Below are 18,666 nucleotides of genomic sequence, written 5' to 3'. Positions count from 1 at the left end.
GTGAACAGAGAAGGAAGGGTCTGTCAGTTAACTCCCAGAAGGATTTACCTTCTGGTCTTTGCTCGTGAACATCCATGCATTAATTGATCATTTTAGCAACTTTATTTTGTGCCTTCCACCACTCCCGCCATGACCCCCGACGGAGGAGTCAGCTTGCTTGAGGCTGTGAGGAGTTCATCTGCCTGTTATTTGTTTTCAAGCATTTTGGGATTGCAATCCACTAAGATTAATTTCCTTTTTAACAGATAATTTTTTAGAATCCTAATTAGGAAATGGATAATAGCTTCCTAGAATCTCTCTTTTAAGTTTGGAAAATTTGGGGGGTTGAGAGGGTTTTGCACGTTAAAACTTAATTGACAATATTTCATATATAATTCTTAAACTTAATCTCAGAATCTTCAAAGCGTTAAATGATGTGTGTAGCAGGATGCTGTATACCTCTTTCCCTATAAACAAGTCGATGGATCTCAGCTTGGCAACACAAAGTAGTTGTTGTTCATTAAAAAAAAAACAATAAAACCTAAAATTCTCCAGTCTTTTCTGCAGGGCATATTTATTAGTCATTGATTAGAAGCTCCTCTGACTATGAAAATCATTAATATGCACATTGTTGGGGATGCTTTTGGACTGGGCTAATCAGAAAGGGAGTAGGCGGCAGGTGTGGGACCAAAGGGTGTGTGGGGGCACTGGGGAGAGGCGGGGGAAGATGACAGATAAGGAGAGTAAAACAAGTTGAAGGTGCAGTAGTTTTCATAGTCTGAGTCCAACTCTGCAGACACACTGCCTGAGTTTCAACCCCACTTCTGCCTCTTCCTAGCAGTGTGACGTTGGGCAGACCTTCTGTGGACCACTTTCCTCATCTGCAAAATGGGGATAATAAAAGTACCTTCCTCACAGGGTTGTTGTGAGGGTTAAATGAGTTACTGTATATAAAGGGCTTAGGAAAGTGCCTGGAACATATAAATATTTGCTTCTATCATCACCAATTATTATTATTATATACACGAGACTCTCCCAAAACTCAAGTTACTTAAGCAAGAATAGAACTTTGAAATACCTTTTAGGATATTCTTCCAAATGACTTTTGATTATCCTAATAACGTGTTCTATCTAAGACTGAGAGTGTTATCCCAGCAAAATTGCAGCAATGGCTTAGTTTTATGGTAGAGGAAGATGGGCCAGCTCAGCCTGGGGGTCTGTTCCCCCAAAACTCACCTTGAGTGAATGGAAGAAGTCAGCGAACCTATAGACTGTTTATCTCGGAGGGACTGCTGTGACATCCCCAAAGCCTCAACCATTATTACTGCTCCTTTTTCATTTACAATTATTATGAGTTTTTTTATTTGTTTGTTTCTTTGAAAAGTGTGGGACACAGTTCATGGATCACTGCCTTGTGGGTACCCATTCAGACAGGGTTTCCTTGGAAAAACAACGCTCATTGACTCAAGTTCCTCATTTTGGGGTCCACTATATACCTGCTCTTTTTCTACTTCCCTATTCCTTATTCCCCACTAATCACACACACACAGACACAGACAGAGACACACACACACATACACACACACACACAGAGCCGTGTGCTTTATGTTCTCCTTTCCCCTGACTATGTGATTATGGACCCAGAACTAGAGGAAGAGGGCGTCCAAGCAGCATCATACTTGATTGAATTGACTCCAATCTTTTTGTCACAGAGTTTTTTGTTTTTGTTGGTTTGTTTTTTGCTGGCCTAGACTCCAGAGAGAACTGGAAGAGAAAAATACATGTAAACTCAAAAACAAATGTAAATCTCTTTGCAAGAATAGGGAGACTGATGATATATGGATGCATTCCATTTGTTTTCATTTTTGTAGCGTAACGTCTTGGCTCTGATTGTGAGTTACACATATGCATTGTAAAACGTTTAAAAAATAAAGAAATGGAAAATACAAAAATCACATGTAATCCTCCCACTCAGCTATAGTAAGTATTAACATTTTTTTTTGTACAGAGCCCAGCAGGCCTTTTCTTACAAATACGTATACACACATATACTTTTTATTAAACAAAATCGGGATCACAGTGTGTACACTTTGTAATTGGTTTCAGTTTTCAAATAGTAAACATACCCAAAAATAAATTTCAGGAAAAAAAAGAACAAAGATCCCTCCCTTTAGTCTTGTCCTCACAATTGTATCAGTTTCCTATTCCTCTGCACTGTACCCTTCTTTTATGTCCATCCAGTCCTGGTTGCAACTGGTTTCTTATTTTCTGTGTCTTGTAGACTATATAGCACACAGTTCCTGGTAAGTTACTCAAATTTCCAAACCACACAACTGGTAAGCATGAAGAAATTACTGTAAGATCAAGGACTGAGAATTAATATTACCGTAACTGACAGACTCAGACAGTTATTAACTCTAACACATTAGGTCAGCTGCTGGCCACACTTACCCAGATATCAGAGTCTGGCACCTTCTATGGGCAGGAGACAGAGTCTTGTTGAGATGGAAGCTTCAGCTTCATATGGTATCCTTTTTCTTAAGAGATTTCTGCTTGTTTGGGGCCTTTCTATTCTTCAGGTCCTCCCTGGGTTTCGTCCTGGAATGACATCAGTAAGTTTCCGCCTGACATACCTAGTCTACGGTGACAGGGATGGAAACAGTAGTTACCTACGTGTGTGCATGTGTCTGTGTGCATACGTGCTGCTTTGACTGGAAAGGGGCGAGAGTGGTGCCTCTGGGTAGTATTTCCACGGATGTCACACATGTAATGCGTGTTTGTGTACTTCACTGTGTGATGTTACAGCTCAATTAAAACAAAAAAAGTGCTGCTTCATTCACCCTCCTGCCAGGCTGTGAGTGATCTAGGCTGCAGATCTAGTCAAGACCTAATAAATCCCAGAGACTGCAGACCAGCATTGTCTTAGCTGTAGAGAGCGCTAGGCTTTTTAGTTCTTGGACTGCTCCATAAAGCAGCAATACCCAGAGATGCTCCCCACTCAACAAAAGGAAGTTTTGTGGTCAAATAAGTTTAGGAAATGCTGTCCGCTTTGAAAGATTCACAATGCACATTGGAATGTTCAAGGCCCTAAAGTCCTGTAGCAAAGAAACAAGTTTATCCCAACTTGTCCTAAACTTAATCACGAAATTCTTTTGATTAATACCTACTAACGCCTCATTGAAATAATCAGCCTACGTTTAGGCAAAAGCCTGGTTAAGGCCTGTCCATGAATACCCGCCCTCTACCCCTGCATCAGGTGACATGTTCGCCACCTGCTGGTTGTATTGGGTATGAAGTCACTCACTAGGGAAGCTTCTGTTCTCACTAAATTGCACTCACAATCCGGAGTTCGTTGTCACAGTGCTCTTAATTATGTTTTTCCACATTTGACATACCAGGGACTGAACAACGTAGCTTGTCATAATTCAGTTACGAAAGGAAGTTTTTCATGCAGACCCTCAACATGGAAGTCAAACCATACAGATCAGCACTGAATACGAGGGACCAAAAGAAGTGAAGCATCTGATAAAATGAGAACAAAGAGTAAAAATGAGGGCGACGTGCTTTAGAATTGTAGGATTTTATAGATTAAATACTTGTGATAATAAGTTCAGTTAGTCTGTCCCATTTATTCTCTAATTTGAAATCCAATTTATGTTTAACAGACTTGTTCAACATCTAATAGATGGATGAGCTAATCCTTAAGGCCATCTGAACCAGTATTAGACATTTTTGTTTAAATTGGTAAGTTTCACTACTTTTAGTTCTTGAGGTTATAATTGTTAAAATGATATCGTAATTGATTTGGGAAGAAGACAAGAAATAAAAATAACATAAAGGAAAGGAATGTGATAATATAATACATTTATACCATAATTTATTTTTTAAAGACTTTCTTTTATTACGCATTTGTTTATAGACTGTCACACAATCTAAGAAGAAAAATTTTAAATGTTTTCTACAAATAATCTTTCACCATCTGTTCTATTTATTTTCCTGTCTCAAAACATTATTTACTGCTAGCAGAGATTTCTTTTAAGCCACCATTTGTGTTAGAATGGCTAAAGGTTTAAGCATCTAGGCAGTTGCTACCTGACACTCGGGTGGGTTGAAAAGCGTCCGGCAGCCCAGTTTCGGTGCCCCTTCTTCACTCTTTATCTCCATCCATCTCATCTGGATTTTTCCAAGGAGCCTCCAACTTCCTGAGAAAAAGCAAACACCTGCCTAATCCTTCTAGGGCAAAGGTGCTTATGTTCCAAATTTCAAAGCTTTAAGGAAAGAAACTCCTAATTTTAAATACGAACAAGTATTTCAAATAATTTTACTCTCAAAGAAGCATACCTTGTAGTGTGTCAGCCTTGCTTTAAAAAGACTGTGTAAATTTGGCTCCTGGAGCAGTATTCCCAGCATTCGAAGACTGATTGCATCACACGACCATAGAAATATGCTGATTCCGGGGCTTTTTCCTCAGCGAGGGGAGGGTGAGGCCTCTGCATGTTGAACTTGCCCCTTGGATGCCGATCCAATCACCTAGGGAGATTCTTTTTTTAATGCTGATGCTGGACCCACCTTGTGAGTCAGGACGTCTGTATTTATAAAGAATCCCACCAGTTATGTGAATGAGCACAGAGGCTTGAGAACTTCCGCTCTGAGAACTGATAAGTGAAAGGACAAATGCGGAAAGATCGGGTGGGAAGGGATAGACTGGGATTTCAAAATTGTAGAATAGATAAACAAGATTACACTGTATAGCACAGGGAAATATACACAAAATGTTATGATAAATCACAGAGAAAAAAAATGCGGAAAGATCTATTTCTATTTGCCAATGCGTTGTTTATTAATGCGGAGAAGGAGTGGCAAACGTATTAACCAAGTGCAGAGGAATTGTTAGTGAAGGATGGAGGAAATCAGGTGAACGGACAATTGAATGCCGACTTCTCAACCTGGAACAGGCTCACAGGGGCATTTCAGTGACCTTAGTTCTTAACCCTGGCTGCTCTTTAGAACCTTCCAGGAGTAAGCTTTTAAAAATTACCGAAGCCCGGGCCCTACTCCAGACCAGTTAAATCAGAAGCTATGGGGGCAGGGCGTGGGGTGCTTATTTTACCAGCTCCTGGGGCGACTTGAGCCCTGCCTCCTTCAGCCGCATTGTCTGTGACATGTGAGAAGCTGTTTGAGTCACCTGCTATTGTTGACATCACAAGCAGGTCATGTTTGCCTCCAGACCCTTGGGGGCCAGTCTTTTAAGGAAATGAATGCTCGGCACGGTCCTTTTGTTCCACCTCTGCAACCACCATGATTAGGCTTCACTGTTTTATTTATAAAAGCAGTTGCCACCTGTTTCTTGCCATAATTTGTAGCGGTATATTGCTTAGCGCAAAAGCCAGAAAGTTACGTAACATCTAAATTTGCTAGATAAAATGTGGGGGGATGGGGAGAAGTATTTGTGGAATTTTATGACCTGTTGCTTAGCAACTTCAAGAACTTCAAGCTTCTGCATTCTGTGAACTGTCAGACGGACAAAGTTTAGTGAGCCCAGTCAATTACTTCTTGCTACCAAAAGGAAATTAATCCTTCATTACGCAAAGGGCCTGAAAAGTCACCAATCAGGGCAGGCTATGTCACACTTCTTCTACTTGACTCCACAAATTCTTCTGCCCTTTAGCCCTCTTACTTCTCAAGAATTTGATCTGATCAGACGGAAGGCTGGAGCATCTTGGCAGAATGAAACAAGATGGTCAAATTCTTCTGTAACAACATACACAGGCAGTTACCGGAAAAAACAGCTGGATGATTACCCATGCAGCCGACTTTCTCTTAAGGCAGGACAGCACTGGCCTGAGTGTAACCAGTAAGCTTCCTTTGTAATTCGCACCTGGCTGGGTCACCATAACTGATCGAGAATGCTCTTAGAAGGAGGAGGGTACTGTAAACCCCTGAGAGACTTCCTGGACTTTCGCGTCGTGTATTTTCCTGGGTTAATGTCAGGGGGAAGAAGAGCTACGTGTCAGAATCAGTTGGATTCCCTATTTAGTATTCATAAAATTATGTATAACTCCATACTCTTTAAGAGTTAAAAAATCAGTATTTGGTTAAAATGTAGATAAAATGTGTTCTCTGCTCAGGGAAGAGGTGCTTCTGCAAATTTCACTTTTTTTCTTGCCTAGTTTTTTCCACTTTGGGGAGATGGACTATTCCCTCAGTGCAGGAGGCAAGTCGACTCCTCTCCCCTCAGCCTCATATTGTCTGTCGATGAATTCAAGTGTTGAGGTCCAGAAGACATTTTCTGAGTGTTTACTATAAATCAAGCCCTGTGTTAGGTCCACAAAAAACACTGATTTCAGTTTAATATGGTAGCTGAAACCATAGAAATAAGTAATCAGCACAAGGCAAGGAGATTTTATCACTGTCTCTGGTGGGGCAAGGGGTATTGTGCTTCTGGAAAAATCTCCATAAGTCAGGTTCTTCTAAGCTGGTAGAGGAGGTGGAGAGGACAGGAGGGCTGCCTGGAGGAGAGAGCGCACAAAGGCAGAAAGCACTTAATCCCAGGTGTTACCTGAGAGCTGCGAGAAGCTCAGTGAGTTTGAGACAGGAATCATCAGTGAGGATGTGGGAAAATGAGCCCTTGTTACGCAGTCTGTCCCTCTGTATGTTAATTGTCAAACACCTTGTCCAAATTCTGGAAATCTATTTGAAAATCAATTGGATTATTAGCTCCAACTTGAAATGTGAGGAGTACTTCAAGTAATACCCTAATAAATGCTAGTTATTTTGCCTCCCAGGGCTTTCCAAATTATCAAAACAAAGCTGAAAGCTGAGGTATCTCAGAAGTATTTTCCAATCAGATGCCTTGTCTGGTGTATTCCAATGAGCTACAGTCTCTGGATTTTTGATAGCTCTCGAGTATGTTGACACTTGAGTTAACTTTGAAAGTCCCTTTGCTAATTCTGTGAGTGCCGAGGCACCCCTGGGCCAGCTAGGGGAATCTTCAAGCACTGCTGGGGTCCTCTCTGGAAATAAATAGTATTTGAAAGCTAGATCCAGATAGATCCACAAACCAGAGTAGAAAAAAATATAATAACCGAAAAAATGCAGAATTATGACATCTGGTGAAAACGTAAGAAGTTTGAATTTGTTTCCGATTCAGATTATGATCGTTATGTGAATCATTCCAGCCAGGGCACCCTGTGACATTGCAAGCCACAGAGAGCACCAGCTTGCGAGGTTTATCTGGTTCTTGGAACCTCAGAAATGTAAATATATCCTTTGCATAACTACTGCTTATTATATTACAGGCTAAGAAACAGCAAGTGTTATAAATGAAGGTGAAGGGCAGATTCAGCTCATTTTGAAAGTACTGATTATATTCTAAATTTGCTTTTGTTTTTAATCTTTTTTCTTGGTTAATTTTAGCCCCAAGGACAAATGTCTTAAGTTCTGCGCCAAAGCTGTTTGATTAAAATTTTGTAAGGCTATCAAGAGACATTGTTACACTGCTATAAAATCAGCATGGTCCAAGGGGGATTAATGAATAAAATATGAAATGACTGATCATTTAAAATGTAAGTCAGGAAAATAGGAAGGTATACAAAACACACTACCTTTTATTCACCTTATTTATTCACCACATACACTGAATACCCATAGTGTGCAGGGCAGAAGAAACTTGGTAGAAGTCCTGATCATTCGGTTCTGAGTCAGTTTTAACAGCAAATATGTAAAACTTATGACATGCAAAAAAAAAAAAAAAAGAAAGAAAGAAAAGGATCCTGCCCTGAGAGAAGGGGGATTAGTGTGGAACAGAACTTAAGGTGTTATGGAATATTGGTATCAATCCCAGTTGTCTGCCAAGATGAAAATAAGAGTGGCATTTTGCAATTCCTAAGAGAGGGATATGGCTCAAGTATAACTTTTTGTCTTGATGCTTTGTTTATTCATTAAAGTATTCATTTATTCATTCATTCATTCATTCATCAAATATTACTAAGGTCCTACTATGTGTAAGGTCTTTTAGACCAGATGCGGGGGTGACATCAGTGATCAAAACATACACAGATCTCGCCTTCCTGGAGCTTATAGTCTGGTGAGGGAAACAAGCACCAGGACACAAACCATCTGTACTTTGAAGGAAACAAAGAGGGAGCTTTGTTAAAAACAGAGATGGCAGTTTCTTATAAAACTAAACGTAGTCTTACTCTGTGATCCAGGAATCGTGCTCCTCAGTATTTACCTGATTTGCAAATCTGTGTCTGCACATGAATGTTTACAGCCACTTTACTCATAATTGCCCCAAACTGGAGGAAACCAGATGTCCTTCAATAGGTGTGAACAGATAAACAAACTAGTACATCTATGCAGTGAACAGCAGTCAGCAATAAAAGGAAGTCACAAAGAGACATGGCCGAATCTTAGCTCCACAGTCCTGAGTGAAAGAAGCCAGTATTAAAAAGTCACATTCTGTCGGATTTAAGTTGTATGATCGTCGGGAAAAGCAAAACTAAGACAGTAAACAGATCAGTGATTGTCAGGGGTTGGGACTGGGTTGAGTAAATGAAGCACGGGGATTTTTTAAGGTCAGTGAAACTACTCCGTATAGTACTGTAATGGTGACTATAAGACATTAAATTTTTGTCAAAACCCAGAACACTTTACAGAACAAAGAGTAAGCCTTAATATAAATACATTTTAAAAATGATTTAGGAGATCGGGGGATCCCAGGATGGAATACACAACATGACAAAGGAACACTGTATTACAAAGGTAGGAAACAAGCTCACTGAAGGGGCTGTGGGAATAAGGTTCTGACCTAAGTAACTTTGGAAATGAGTGGAGTTTGCAAAACTAAGCGGGAAAGGAACTGGACGTAAGCACTGCACTCTAGTTGATAAAGCTGTCTCGCTCGGGGGTCCAGGTAACAGTTCTGAAACCGCCATACACAAATACTGGAATTGAACAGTTAAGCACATGGATGATGGATGGTGGGTGGTGGTTTCTTCTGTTGGAGTGAGAATTTGAAGATAAACAAAGGGAAGAGACCAGAATGATCCATGTGTTAATGGACTGGAATTGGGTACAGTGGTATGAACTCATGTTTACCTTGATGCAGATACAGATGGTTCCAAACAGAAATATTTATAGAGATGGCTAAGTAGGCACACACATATTTCCTTGTTCTTTGGAAGAAAGTCCCTTTGTGCAGCCCCTATCAGTATGGACCATCTCCTGAGAGGGCCTAGAAGCAATACCTTGTAACAACAACACCTAGTGCCCAGATTTGGTTTCTAATTCTGTTCTCCAATAAAGGAACCAGGGTTTCTTGGAGAAATGACAATTCTCAGACTGGGGCAGAAGATAGACAAGATGAGCCTGAAGCATCTTATAGTGCTGGAAATTAGTAAAGTGTCAAAAAAAAAAAAAAAGCCAATGATGGAGCCAACTGAAAGAGTTCCCAATGACCAAAGGTGGGAAAATTGGAGCAACAAAGTAAAGCGGTATTGTATTACAGCCCAAAATGTAAAATAAATAGCCGTGAGTTCATTCAGATTGGCTCAAATGAATGACTGAAACATGCATAAACAAGGGAGAAAGAACAGATCTCCCATGCAGAGAGACTCCAAGTGATTTACGTAGTTAGTTTCTGCTCAAGGAGGTGAAGCGTAACTCACTGTTTCTTAAGTGTGAGCTGTGCATAGTGACTTTCTTCTAATGAATAGAAAAGGGGGGATGAGAAAAAAGAGAGTAACTTATAGTGGGGAAAACCCTGACAATTACTTCAAGCCAGCTGATTATATATTAGCTTAATGGCCCAACAGAAGGTTAATTTTTGAAACTGGCCCAATAGGTGGTTAATATCAACAGTGAGAAGCCATATTGATAGTCTTTGCCCTGGTATGATGTGATGAGAATGGTACTTTCTTTCCACGCCCTTCCTCCCCAGAATATATTATCCTCACTGAATCACGAGAAAAACATCAGACAACTCCCAATTCAGGGACATTCTACGAAATAATAGCTGATCAGTAATCCTCAACACGATCAAGGGCATGGAAACATGGAAAGTCTGAGAAACTGTTGTCACTGTTGTGTGGAGCCTAAGGAGAGAGAACAGATCAATGTAACGTGGTATCGCAGATGGGATCCTGGACCAGAAGAAGGACATTAGGAGAAAACTGAGAAAAACTGAAGAAAGTATGGACTCCAGTTAATAATGTGTCAACACTGGTTCACTAAGTGTTATAAATATACCAAACAAATTTAAGAGGCTAATAATAGGGGTAATGGGTGGACTAGACTGGATCTCTGTTATCGCCACAAAAATTCTGTCCATCAAAAAGTGTTCTGAAGTTAAAATTTTAATTTAAAAAAACAATGGGGGGAGGTGGAGAGGAGAGCTACTCTGTATGGGATGATCAGAAGGCAAGAAGTATTAGGGTCAAGGAGGGACATTTTCTGATGCTTGGAGGGTCAGCCAACTAGAAAGATGTGACAATCCTAAACTGGTCTGCATCGAATAGCACAGTCTACTCCAGGCTTATTAGATAAAACCGAGGGAGTTAAAAGGAGAAATAAGCAAGTCCACAATCAACATTTTAACATACCTGTCTCAGTAACTGGTTGGAACATGCAAATAATCAGCAAGGACACACCGAATTTGAACGGCACAATTAAGACACCGATACTAATTGATGTATCGAGAGCACTGAACCCACCAACTGCAGGATGTACAGCTGGCCCTTGAACTATGCAGGGGTCAGGGCACTCACCCCCTGCGTAGTCAAAAGTCCCAATATAACTTAGGGTAGGCCCTCCCTGTCCGTGGTTCCTCTATATTGAAGGTTCCTTGATATCGCCATGGTTCTGTATCCATGGATTCAACCAACCACAGATGGTGGAGTGCTGTAGTATTTAAGTATTGAAGTATTGAAAAAAATCTGTGTATGAGTGGACCCAGGAAGTTCAAATCTGTGTTGTTCAAGGGTCAACTGTACGTTCTTTTCAAGAGCACGTGGAACATTTTCAAAAATTAACCATCTATTGGGCCATTAAAAATATCAGATTCAAAGGATTCAAATCATACAAAATACGTTCTTTGACAAGTGTTATTAAGCTAGAAATCGCTGACAAAAAGAAAACTTGAAAATGTCTAAATATGTAGAAATTTAACAGTATACTCCTCTATAACCCATGGGTTAAAATGAAATCACAATGCAAGCTAGAAAATATTTTGAATTGAATGATAAATAAAATATGGCATATTTAAAAACATGTGAGGGTGATATTCAAAAGGCGAAAACAGCTCAAAGGTCCATCAGCACGTGAATGGATGAACAAAATACGGTAGACAGGTATCCCCTGCTTTCCGAAAGTTCACTTTACGCCAGTTCACTTGTATGAAAGACCTACATTAGTGCCTGTTTTTGCTAACCACAGGAAACCCCAAGAGGATTTTAACTTTTGTGAAAAAAGATGAAAAGCGAAAAGTAGTGTTCAGGGTTTGTTTTGCAGCGAACCCTTAAAGAGGCAGTGCACCCCCTGCGCAGTGAGAGTGACACCCCCCAAGCTCCTCCCCTGGGAGCCGCACTCAGCATCTCAGCATCAAGCCGCCGTGGCTTTGAACTGTGTCTCTGAGCATCTGTGCTTTATCTCGATTTACTTTGTGCATCTGTTAGCAAGATGTGTCCTAGGATAATTGCTTCTTCGTTTGACACCAGTTCGGCTTACAAAAGGTTTCGTAGGAACGCTCTATTTTTGGATACAGGGGAGAACCTGTCTGCCTACAATAGCATAGTATTCAGCCGTAGAAAAGATGGGAAGTCTGATACATGTTACAACATGGATGAACCCTGAAAACATTACGCAGTAGGAAAGAAACCGGACACAAAAAGACAAATATTGTATGATTCTACCCATATAAGAGATTCAGAACAGGCAAATTCATAGAGACAGAAAGTAGAATAAAGGTTACCAGGGACCTGGGGGAGGGGGATGTGAGAAGTTATCTGATGGGTTCAGAGTTCCTGTTTGGGACAATGAAAGAGTTCTGGAGATGGACAGTAATGGTGATTGCACAACATTTTAAATGTACTTAATGCCACTGAATTGTACACTTAAAATGGCTGAAATAGCAAATTTTACATTATGTACATTTTACAATAGTAATAATAATAATAATAATAATAATAATAATAATAATAATAACCACCTATGAAGGGCAGGACTTCCAGAATACAGAGAGAGAACCTATGTATATCCTGTGTATATCCATCCCTCCATAAGAAGAAAAACCCTGGCAAAAACTGTCAAAATCAACTTTTTCAAAACTCTAGTAATTATCCAAAACTGATGATTCCCGTGGAAGTCAGGGAAGTCGTCCCCTGACTATCTGGCTCACATTCTGCCTCAAACCTACTGGAAAACATGATTACTGGGGTTGGGCTTAGCAACGTGCATTTTAAAATTAAAATTGCATCTGGTGATGCAATTGCTGCTCTAGGTTAGGAGAAGAATGATGCAGGGTGGCCCGCCAGCGCCCCCCTTCCCCCGTCTCAGGGATGGTTAGGGCTAGTCTAGGGGCTGAATGCACGTCCAGGAGCATTTTAGGACTCTTCAGGCTGACATCAATTCCACTCTATCCCTGCCTCACACACACAGTTCCAGGTCCCTGGAGCTTGGAGACCCTCCTTCCTCCCCTCGACCCTCCACCAGAGGTCCTAAAACAAAGGCCACCATGTGTTGACCTCTAGAGACTGATGACTGTGCTTCCCACCAAGCCAACTGATTGCCTAGAAGCAGTGTCATATCTGGATTCAGGGAAACTGAGATACAGACATGTTCCGAAGGACAGATGCAGTGTGTGTGTCTCCCCAAGTTAGCCCACTGGCATTAAGTTAGAAGTTTTCCTGGGAAACCAGCATAATTACTGTAGTATTTGCTATTCCATTCATAGCACTTATTTTGTAAACAATTCCCTGGAGAAAGACTCATAAATCCTGTTAAAACTATTATGAACTTAATGTTTGAGCTTTTCATGTACAAACGTTGAACATTTTACCCTTTTATGAGAAATCGGGGAAAAAACAAATCACTAAAGACAGTGAGAAAGCCCAATTTGGGTTGATTTAATGGGATTGTATTGTTGGGAATGTGGAAAGAGGGGAAGAGAGGAAGCCAAAGTTTAAGAAATCAAATGAAAGGATGGGTGAAAATCCCTCGCAATCCACAGGCTGTGACTTATAAGCCCATCACCTTATAACTTGTTTCTTCTACTTGCTTTCCTTAGGGTAACACTGCCAACCGGCTTTGCCCGCAGGGCTGTTCTCCAGGAGACCGCAGGTGTTAAAGGTGAGTGCAGCGGGATCGGTTCTGAGCCCAGCCCTTCTGCCAAGGGTGCTGCCCTGACATCCTTCACATTCTTGATTGTCATCCAGATGGTTCCATTTGCCTCCTAAAGGCAAGATGTCTTTCGCAACATGGCATGCTCCACTCTGGATCTGTTACTTTTAAAAATGACAGTTATTCCAAGGCAAGAAAATGTTCCTGCTCCATGTTAGTCCCAGCACGCACCTTCTGCCAGAGCTTACAGCTCTGGGTGATGTAACCTGAGCTGTCCTGGGCGCATCAAAGAACTAGGAAGAGAAACCAAACCACTACAACCCACCAACTAGGAAACTCCACTGACTCATCTATAACCACCTCCACCCCGTCCTAGCTAAGCTAGAATAACACTAGCTGCCAAAGAGATAAGCCTCCGAATTCCAGTTGCTTAACACAATAGAATATAGTTTTTCTTTCCTATAAAGGCGCAGGAGGAAGGTCCATTTTGCAGACGGACCTTCCACGGGGTGATTTGAGGACATGGATTTCCTTCATCTGCGGGTCCCTCCATCCCCTGGGGCCCCAGAGTCCTCAGTCTCTATCTGGCAGGTGGTGGGACAGAGGGTAGCGGAGACACACCTGCTTTTTCACCATTTTAGCCTGGAAACGACTCACATCGCATATGCTCACCTTCCAGTGGAAGAAGCGGTCATAAAGCGCCCCCCATGAGCCAGGGAGTCCAGATTCCTGGGCTGGGCAGCCTCTTCTTAGTAACAACTGTGCACTTGGAGGGGAACAGCTGGCCACCCTGACACACACTCTGATTTTGAGGAAGAAACACAATAGGTTTTTCCCGTATAATTTCCATCTCTCAGGGTTGAATCTTTGAAGGTTTAGTAAGACCAATGATCATCTCACATGAGGATTTTTTTTTTAGCACTTTGCAAAATATTCTGTTACTGTTTTGTGCTGTAGTATTTAAAGGCTCAGTATGTATGTGTGTGTTGTGTGTGTGCGGGGTGTGCATGGTGTTAGGAGGTGCCCTGCAGCCTTATGGGGTTCTCCTAAATAATGGAGTAAAGGATTTTAACCACTGTCTTGGACAGTCACGATTTTGCTGGCTTTCCTAATAAAACTGGACTTTACGGGAGCAGTACCTCTGAAATGGGTTTTATGTGTCCCTCTATGGTTTGTTGAGGAAAAGGACAGGACAGCTAACCTTTTGTGCTATTGTTACAATCAGGGAACACTTTCTTTCTCCCCTTTGCAGTAATAAACAGAGTACTGAAACATACTACCTGGTTCACCTGACCTAGGGTAGGGGAAATTAAATAATTTACCAGTGTATGATAGGCATTTGTTTTCCTACCTCCTCTCTTGTTATTACAGTAAAATAATGGTAGGAGGAGAGGCAGAAATAACCTAGTGTGTATATATATTCCTAACAATGACTTACTGATGGACTCGGCCCACGGTGCCTTTTTCACTCTACCCAGATGGTCATTTTAATTTAACTGATGACTACTCTTCATCAAGAGGTGACAATCCATCCAGGTAGAGTCATTTAATTTGGCCAAAGGATAAGTTAGTTCCCTTCGTTCTCCTTTGCAATTCCCCTGCCTAACTTTTAGATTATCAGCTTTGAGCCAGAAGTTCTACTGAAGGGAATTAAAAGGCGAAGCCAAGGATCAGTTAGTCAATACAAGCCCACTGGATAAATTTGCTCACCGCCAGTGGACACTGGTCTGTTGACAGTCTCTTCGTGGAAACGTGTCCATTTGTAGGACTGCAAATCAGACAGACTGTCCTTAAATGGGGTTCAAGAGCTTCAGAGGAAAAACATTCTCAAGTTCTTTTTCACATCTGCCTTTTAAAGAGTTCAGTCTTATTTGTTCTGCCTACGCTAAGGTGGACTTCCACTTGCGTTACTATGAATTTTCTTTCCAAGTGTTTTGGTTGTGGCTTTTCCCTCCTCTGGTTCATCATATGCTCATCGATGCTCATCAAAGAACAAAGCAATAGCTAATAAAAATTAAAATCAAATATCATCAGACTGCAATACAACAAACAGACATTGTTCAACCATTCAACTTGCTCTTCTCTTAGACTCTGCTAAGACTGATTCTAGCCAGTTTTCTTTGATTAAAAGCTTCTCTCCAGCAGAAGCAATTTACGAAGAGTGAGGTGGGATGCAGACCGTGCAGCACCTGGAGCAGCACTCATGGGCTGTCCTGTTCCCACCTCTTGTCCTTGGCACTGGACCTGTGTCCCTCTAGGATGAGCCCATGTTACTCTTGCAAAGAGTACACTGGCCCCTTTGATTCTTGTTCCAGGAGATGCAATATGTAGCGGTGGGGGAGGTTCTATATAGAATGACCACATCAAAGCTCAGATGAGACAGCATGTGTAAGATCTTCTTGGGCTATTCCCTAACCACACATAACAAACTCCAAGTCCCTAAAGCAGTTACTTGGAATTCTTTTTACAGTATATGGCCTTTTACAAAGATGGCAGTGTCCAGGAGAATATTTTCAAGAACCAATGATATTCAAAGAGGCAGCATGAATATGGTTTGTCATGTTACTTCAGGAATGTTTGTGTCCATTTTAAATATCTCATTTTTCTCCTATTCTTTCAGTCTCACTTTTCTTCTATGACATCTTCTCCAAACCTTGGAAGACTTCTAAAAGTAATAAGAACTCCCCAGACTACCCAAAAGTCATGTCTTCACACAGGGATATCTTAAAGCACTAACAAGATGATGCCACTTCTCTGTTTCCTGTCAATGAAATCCTAATTATTTATCAAGGTCTGGAAGGTCTTACACAAATGTGACCCTGCCTATCTTTCCAGTTTCATTTCATGCCTCTTCCCTTTTGCTTACTCTGTTCCAGTTACATTGGCTTCTTTCAGGAACTTGACACACTAAGCCATTTCCCACCTCAGGACCTTTGCACATACATTCTCTTTACTAGAATGCAATTATCCTGGCTCTGCTGTGCTGTATCCTTCTGGTTTGAAATTAGATGTCACCTCTTCAGAGAGGTTTTCCCTGGCCACAATATTTAAAGTAAGGTCTTCACACTCTTCCCATTTTTAATTTCTATCTTAGAGCCTAGTTGAGTGTTATTTTGTTTACTTGCTTATTATCTCTTTCCTATTCTAGAACATAAGCTTCATAAGAGCAGAACTTGTCTGTCTTGTCTCTGTATCTCCAGCACCAGGGACAGGGCTCAACACACACAAATGTCTTACAATTGTATGGGACAATTAGATAATTGGGGAACAGTGGTTTTTATGGACCTTCCATGGCTAGCATTTTCTTTCCCACAAAGATTTCCTTAGAGAGGCAGTTTCTTACATATAATTTGTCTTCCCGAAGGGAATTTGTATTTTTAAAAATTAGGATGTCATTTTTACAGACGCAACCTTTCAAAAACTTGTATTTCCGATGGCAGGCTTTAGGATCCTGTGTGGCAGCACATGAAATGGTCATACTTCAAAAACGGAATGAATAAATCACATGTGGCCCTGTTGCATATGTATGTAATCTTCATTATACACACTCCTCCATCCCCCACCCAGGTTCTGTACAGGGTTAAGGAGGTACAGCCAGGCAAACCCAAATCTGAAACAGACACACAGGGTCGTGTAAACAAGAGATGGTGGGGGGGGGAGGGTAGAGCTCAGTGGTAGAGCACATGCTCAGCATGCATGAGGTTCTGAGTTGAGGCCCCAGTACCTCCATCAAAAAAAAAAAATTATATAAATAAACCTAATCACCTCCCCCCTCCAAAAAATAAAGATAAAATAAATGTTTAAAAAAATAGTAATAATAAAGCGAAAGATGGTGAGTGTGATTTGGGGTGAGAGGGAGAGAGGAAAGAGGGCAGGGGAAGAACTTTCTGCTGTTTAGTACTGTAGGTGTCCTGTGGCTTCCATGCTCTGTTCACTTTGTTTCCATAATGTCTCAGGGATGTGTCCCCTCGTGCTGTTTTGAGATGATTTCCAAAGCTCAGTGCTCCTGGAGGCTGGGCGCAGAGTCAAGGTGGAAGCAGGTGGGCAAGGGCGTGTCCCAAGAGAGGGGCTTTCGCCGCAGGTGTTCACGTCTGCCTGACGAAGGAACGATAGGCTGACCCTGGGGTGGAATCGCGAAGGGATAGATGGCAGCTGGATGAAGCATCCCGCCCCCAGCTCCCCTGGGAGACTCACAGCTGCCCAGTGCAGGCTCCTCCCCACGCAGGCCAGCTGCTCCCGGGCAGAGGCCTGGGGGGGAATCCTGTGTTCTCAAGTATGGGACGGGGGTCACAGGAAAGACCCCTACCTCCTCCGCTTCAGCTACTGGGAGAAACCCTGGAATGAAGCCGTCCCCGCCAGCCACAAACTAATCTTATCTGCCTCCTCCCGGGTGTGACCCCATGCATTCCTGAGCCTGTCACCTGAGTTGTTCCTCCCGGAGGTTCCACGCATTTTTCCTTCCTGCCACCTGCACCAAGAATGTTCTCGCTCTTTCTTCTCCCATCCCCCACCCGCCACCTGTTGCCTGACGCGGATGGATGTCACCACTCCCCTCCCGGCGCAAGCGCTCCAGGTCCGTTCTGCTGGGGGCAGAGGACGCCTCAGGCTTGAGCATGCACGTCCTCCCTGGCTTTCCCTAGGGCCACTTTTGTGTGCCTGCCACGGTTAACAAAGGCAAGCTGCCCCTGGGGTTGGGTGAGGACAAATCACCACCCTCCTCCGCCTCCCTCTCCCGCCGTGGAGCTTGACAGCCCCAGGCTGCCCAGGGTGTGCCCAGAAGGGAGCAAGGTGACTCAGAACAAGCCTTCCCTGCCGCGGGGTTCCCATGTTCACTCCTGGTGCGGGCTGTCACAGCAGAAGGGTCTTCTAATGCCAGGATTTAGTTTGCTTTGTGGCTAATTTGCATGCCTGGCTGTGGGAAGTGCACACATTTCTTTTAAACTACAGAAAGGAAAAAGTTCACGTTGGCCACCTGTAAATCTAGACAGCCTGGGAAGCAGTTTGCCCAGGACTGAGGTTCTCACCAGCCTCAAAATGACAGACACGCCGGGTGATGGCCAGCACACCCCAGAGAATCCCAGGACAGGCCCCAGATTCCGGAAATACTGATCTCCCTTTCAGGTGCTGGGGATTTGGTTTTGCTCTGTTTGAAATCAGGGAACAGTCTAAGAAATGGTTAAACGGGTTGGCCAGAAAATATTCAAGGGTAAGGCAACAGTTTCCAAATTCCCCACAGAGACTGGACACAAGGGAACACTGGCAGCCAAGCCTGTTATTAAGAAGGTCACAAGATGCCATCTGTTACTGTGCATACTTTACTGTTCAAGCATAACGTCAACTAGGAAGTGGCAG

General features: G+C 42.3%; 1 protein-coding gene and 1 long non-coding RNA gene across 3 annotated transcripts in view; one reads left to right on the top strand and one right to left on the bottom strand.

The window, feature by feature from the left end:
* Positions 1-558: 558 nt before the first annotated feature.
* On the bottom strand, positions 559-5,130 carry LOC140699985 (uncharacterized). 2 transcript variants are annotated; one of them, XR_012078192.1, is made up of 6 exons: positions 5,090-5,130; positions 4,321-4,509; positions 4,072-4,181; positions 3,375-3,501; positions 2,431-2,577; positions 559-860 (listed from the first exon to the last, which is right to left on the bottom strand). It is a non-coding gene; the product is annotated as an uncharacterized lncRNA (long non-coding RNA). The 2 variants fall into 2 exon arrangements; XR_012078191.1 differs by lacking the exon at positions 559-860 and adding an exon at positions 2,014-2,333.
* A 333-nt stretch (positions 5,131-5,463) lies between these two features.
* Positions 5,464-18,666, top strand: part of C2H4orf51 (chromosome 2 C4orf51 homolog) — a 36,999-nt gene continuing 23,796 nt past the window's right edge. The window contains exons 1-2 of the mRNA XM_072948252.1: positions 5,464-5,833; positions 13,262-13,323. Of these exons, the coding sequence (XP_072804353.1) occupies positions 5,601-5,833; positions 13,262-13,323 (295 nt within the window). The 5' untranslated portion in view covers positions 5,464-5,600. The remainder of the gene's footprint in view (positions 5,834-13,261; positions 13,324-18,666) is intronic.

The sequence above is a fragment of the Vicugna pacos genome, chromosome 2, assembly GCF_048564905.1.
Source record: "Vicugna pacos chromosome 2, VicPac4, whole genome shotgun sequence".
NCBI lineage: Eukaryota > Metazoa > Chordata > Mammalia > Artiodactyla > Camelidae > Vicugna > Vicugna pacos.
This window is presented reverse-complemented; position numbering and strand designations above follow the sequence as displayed.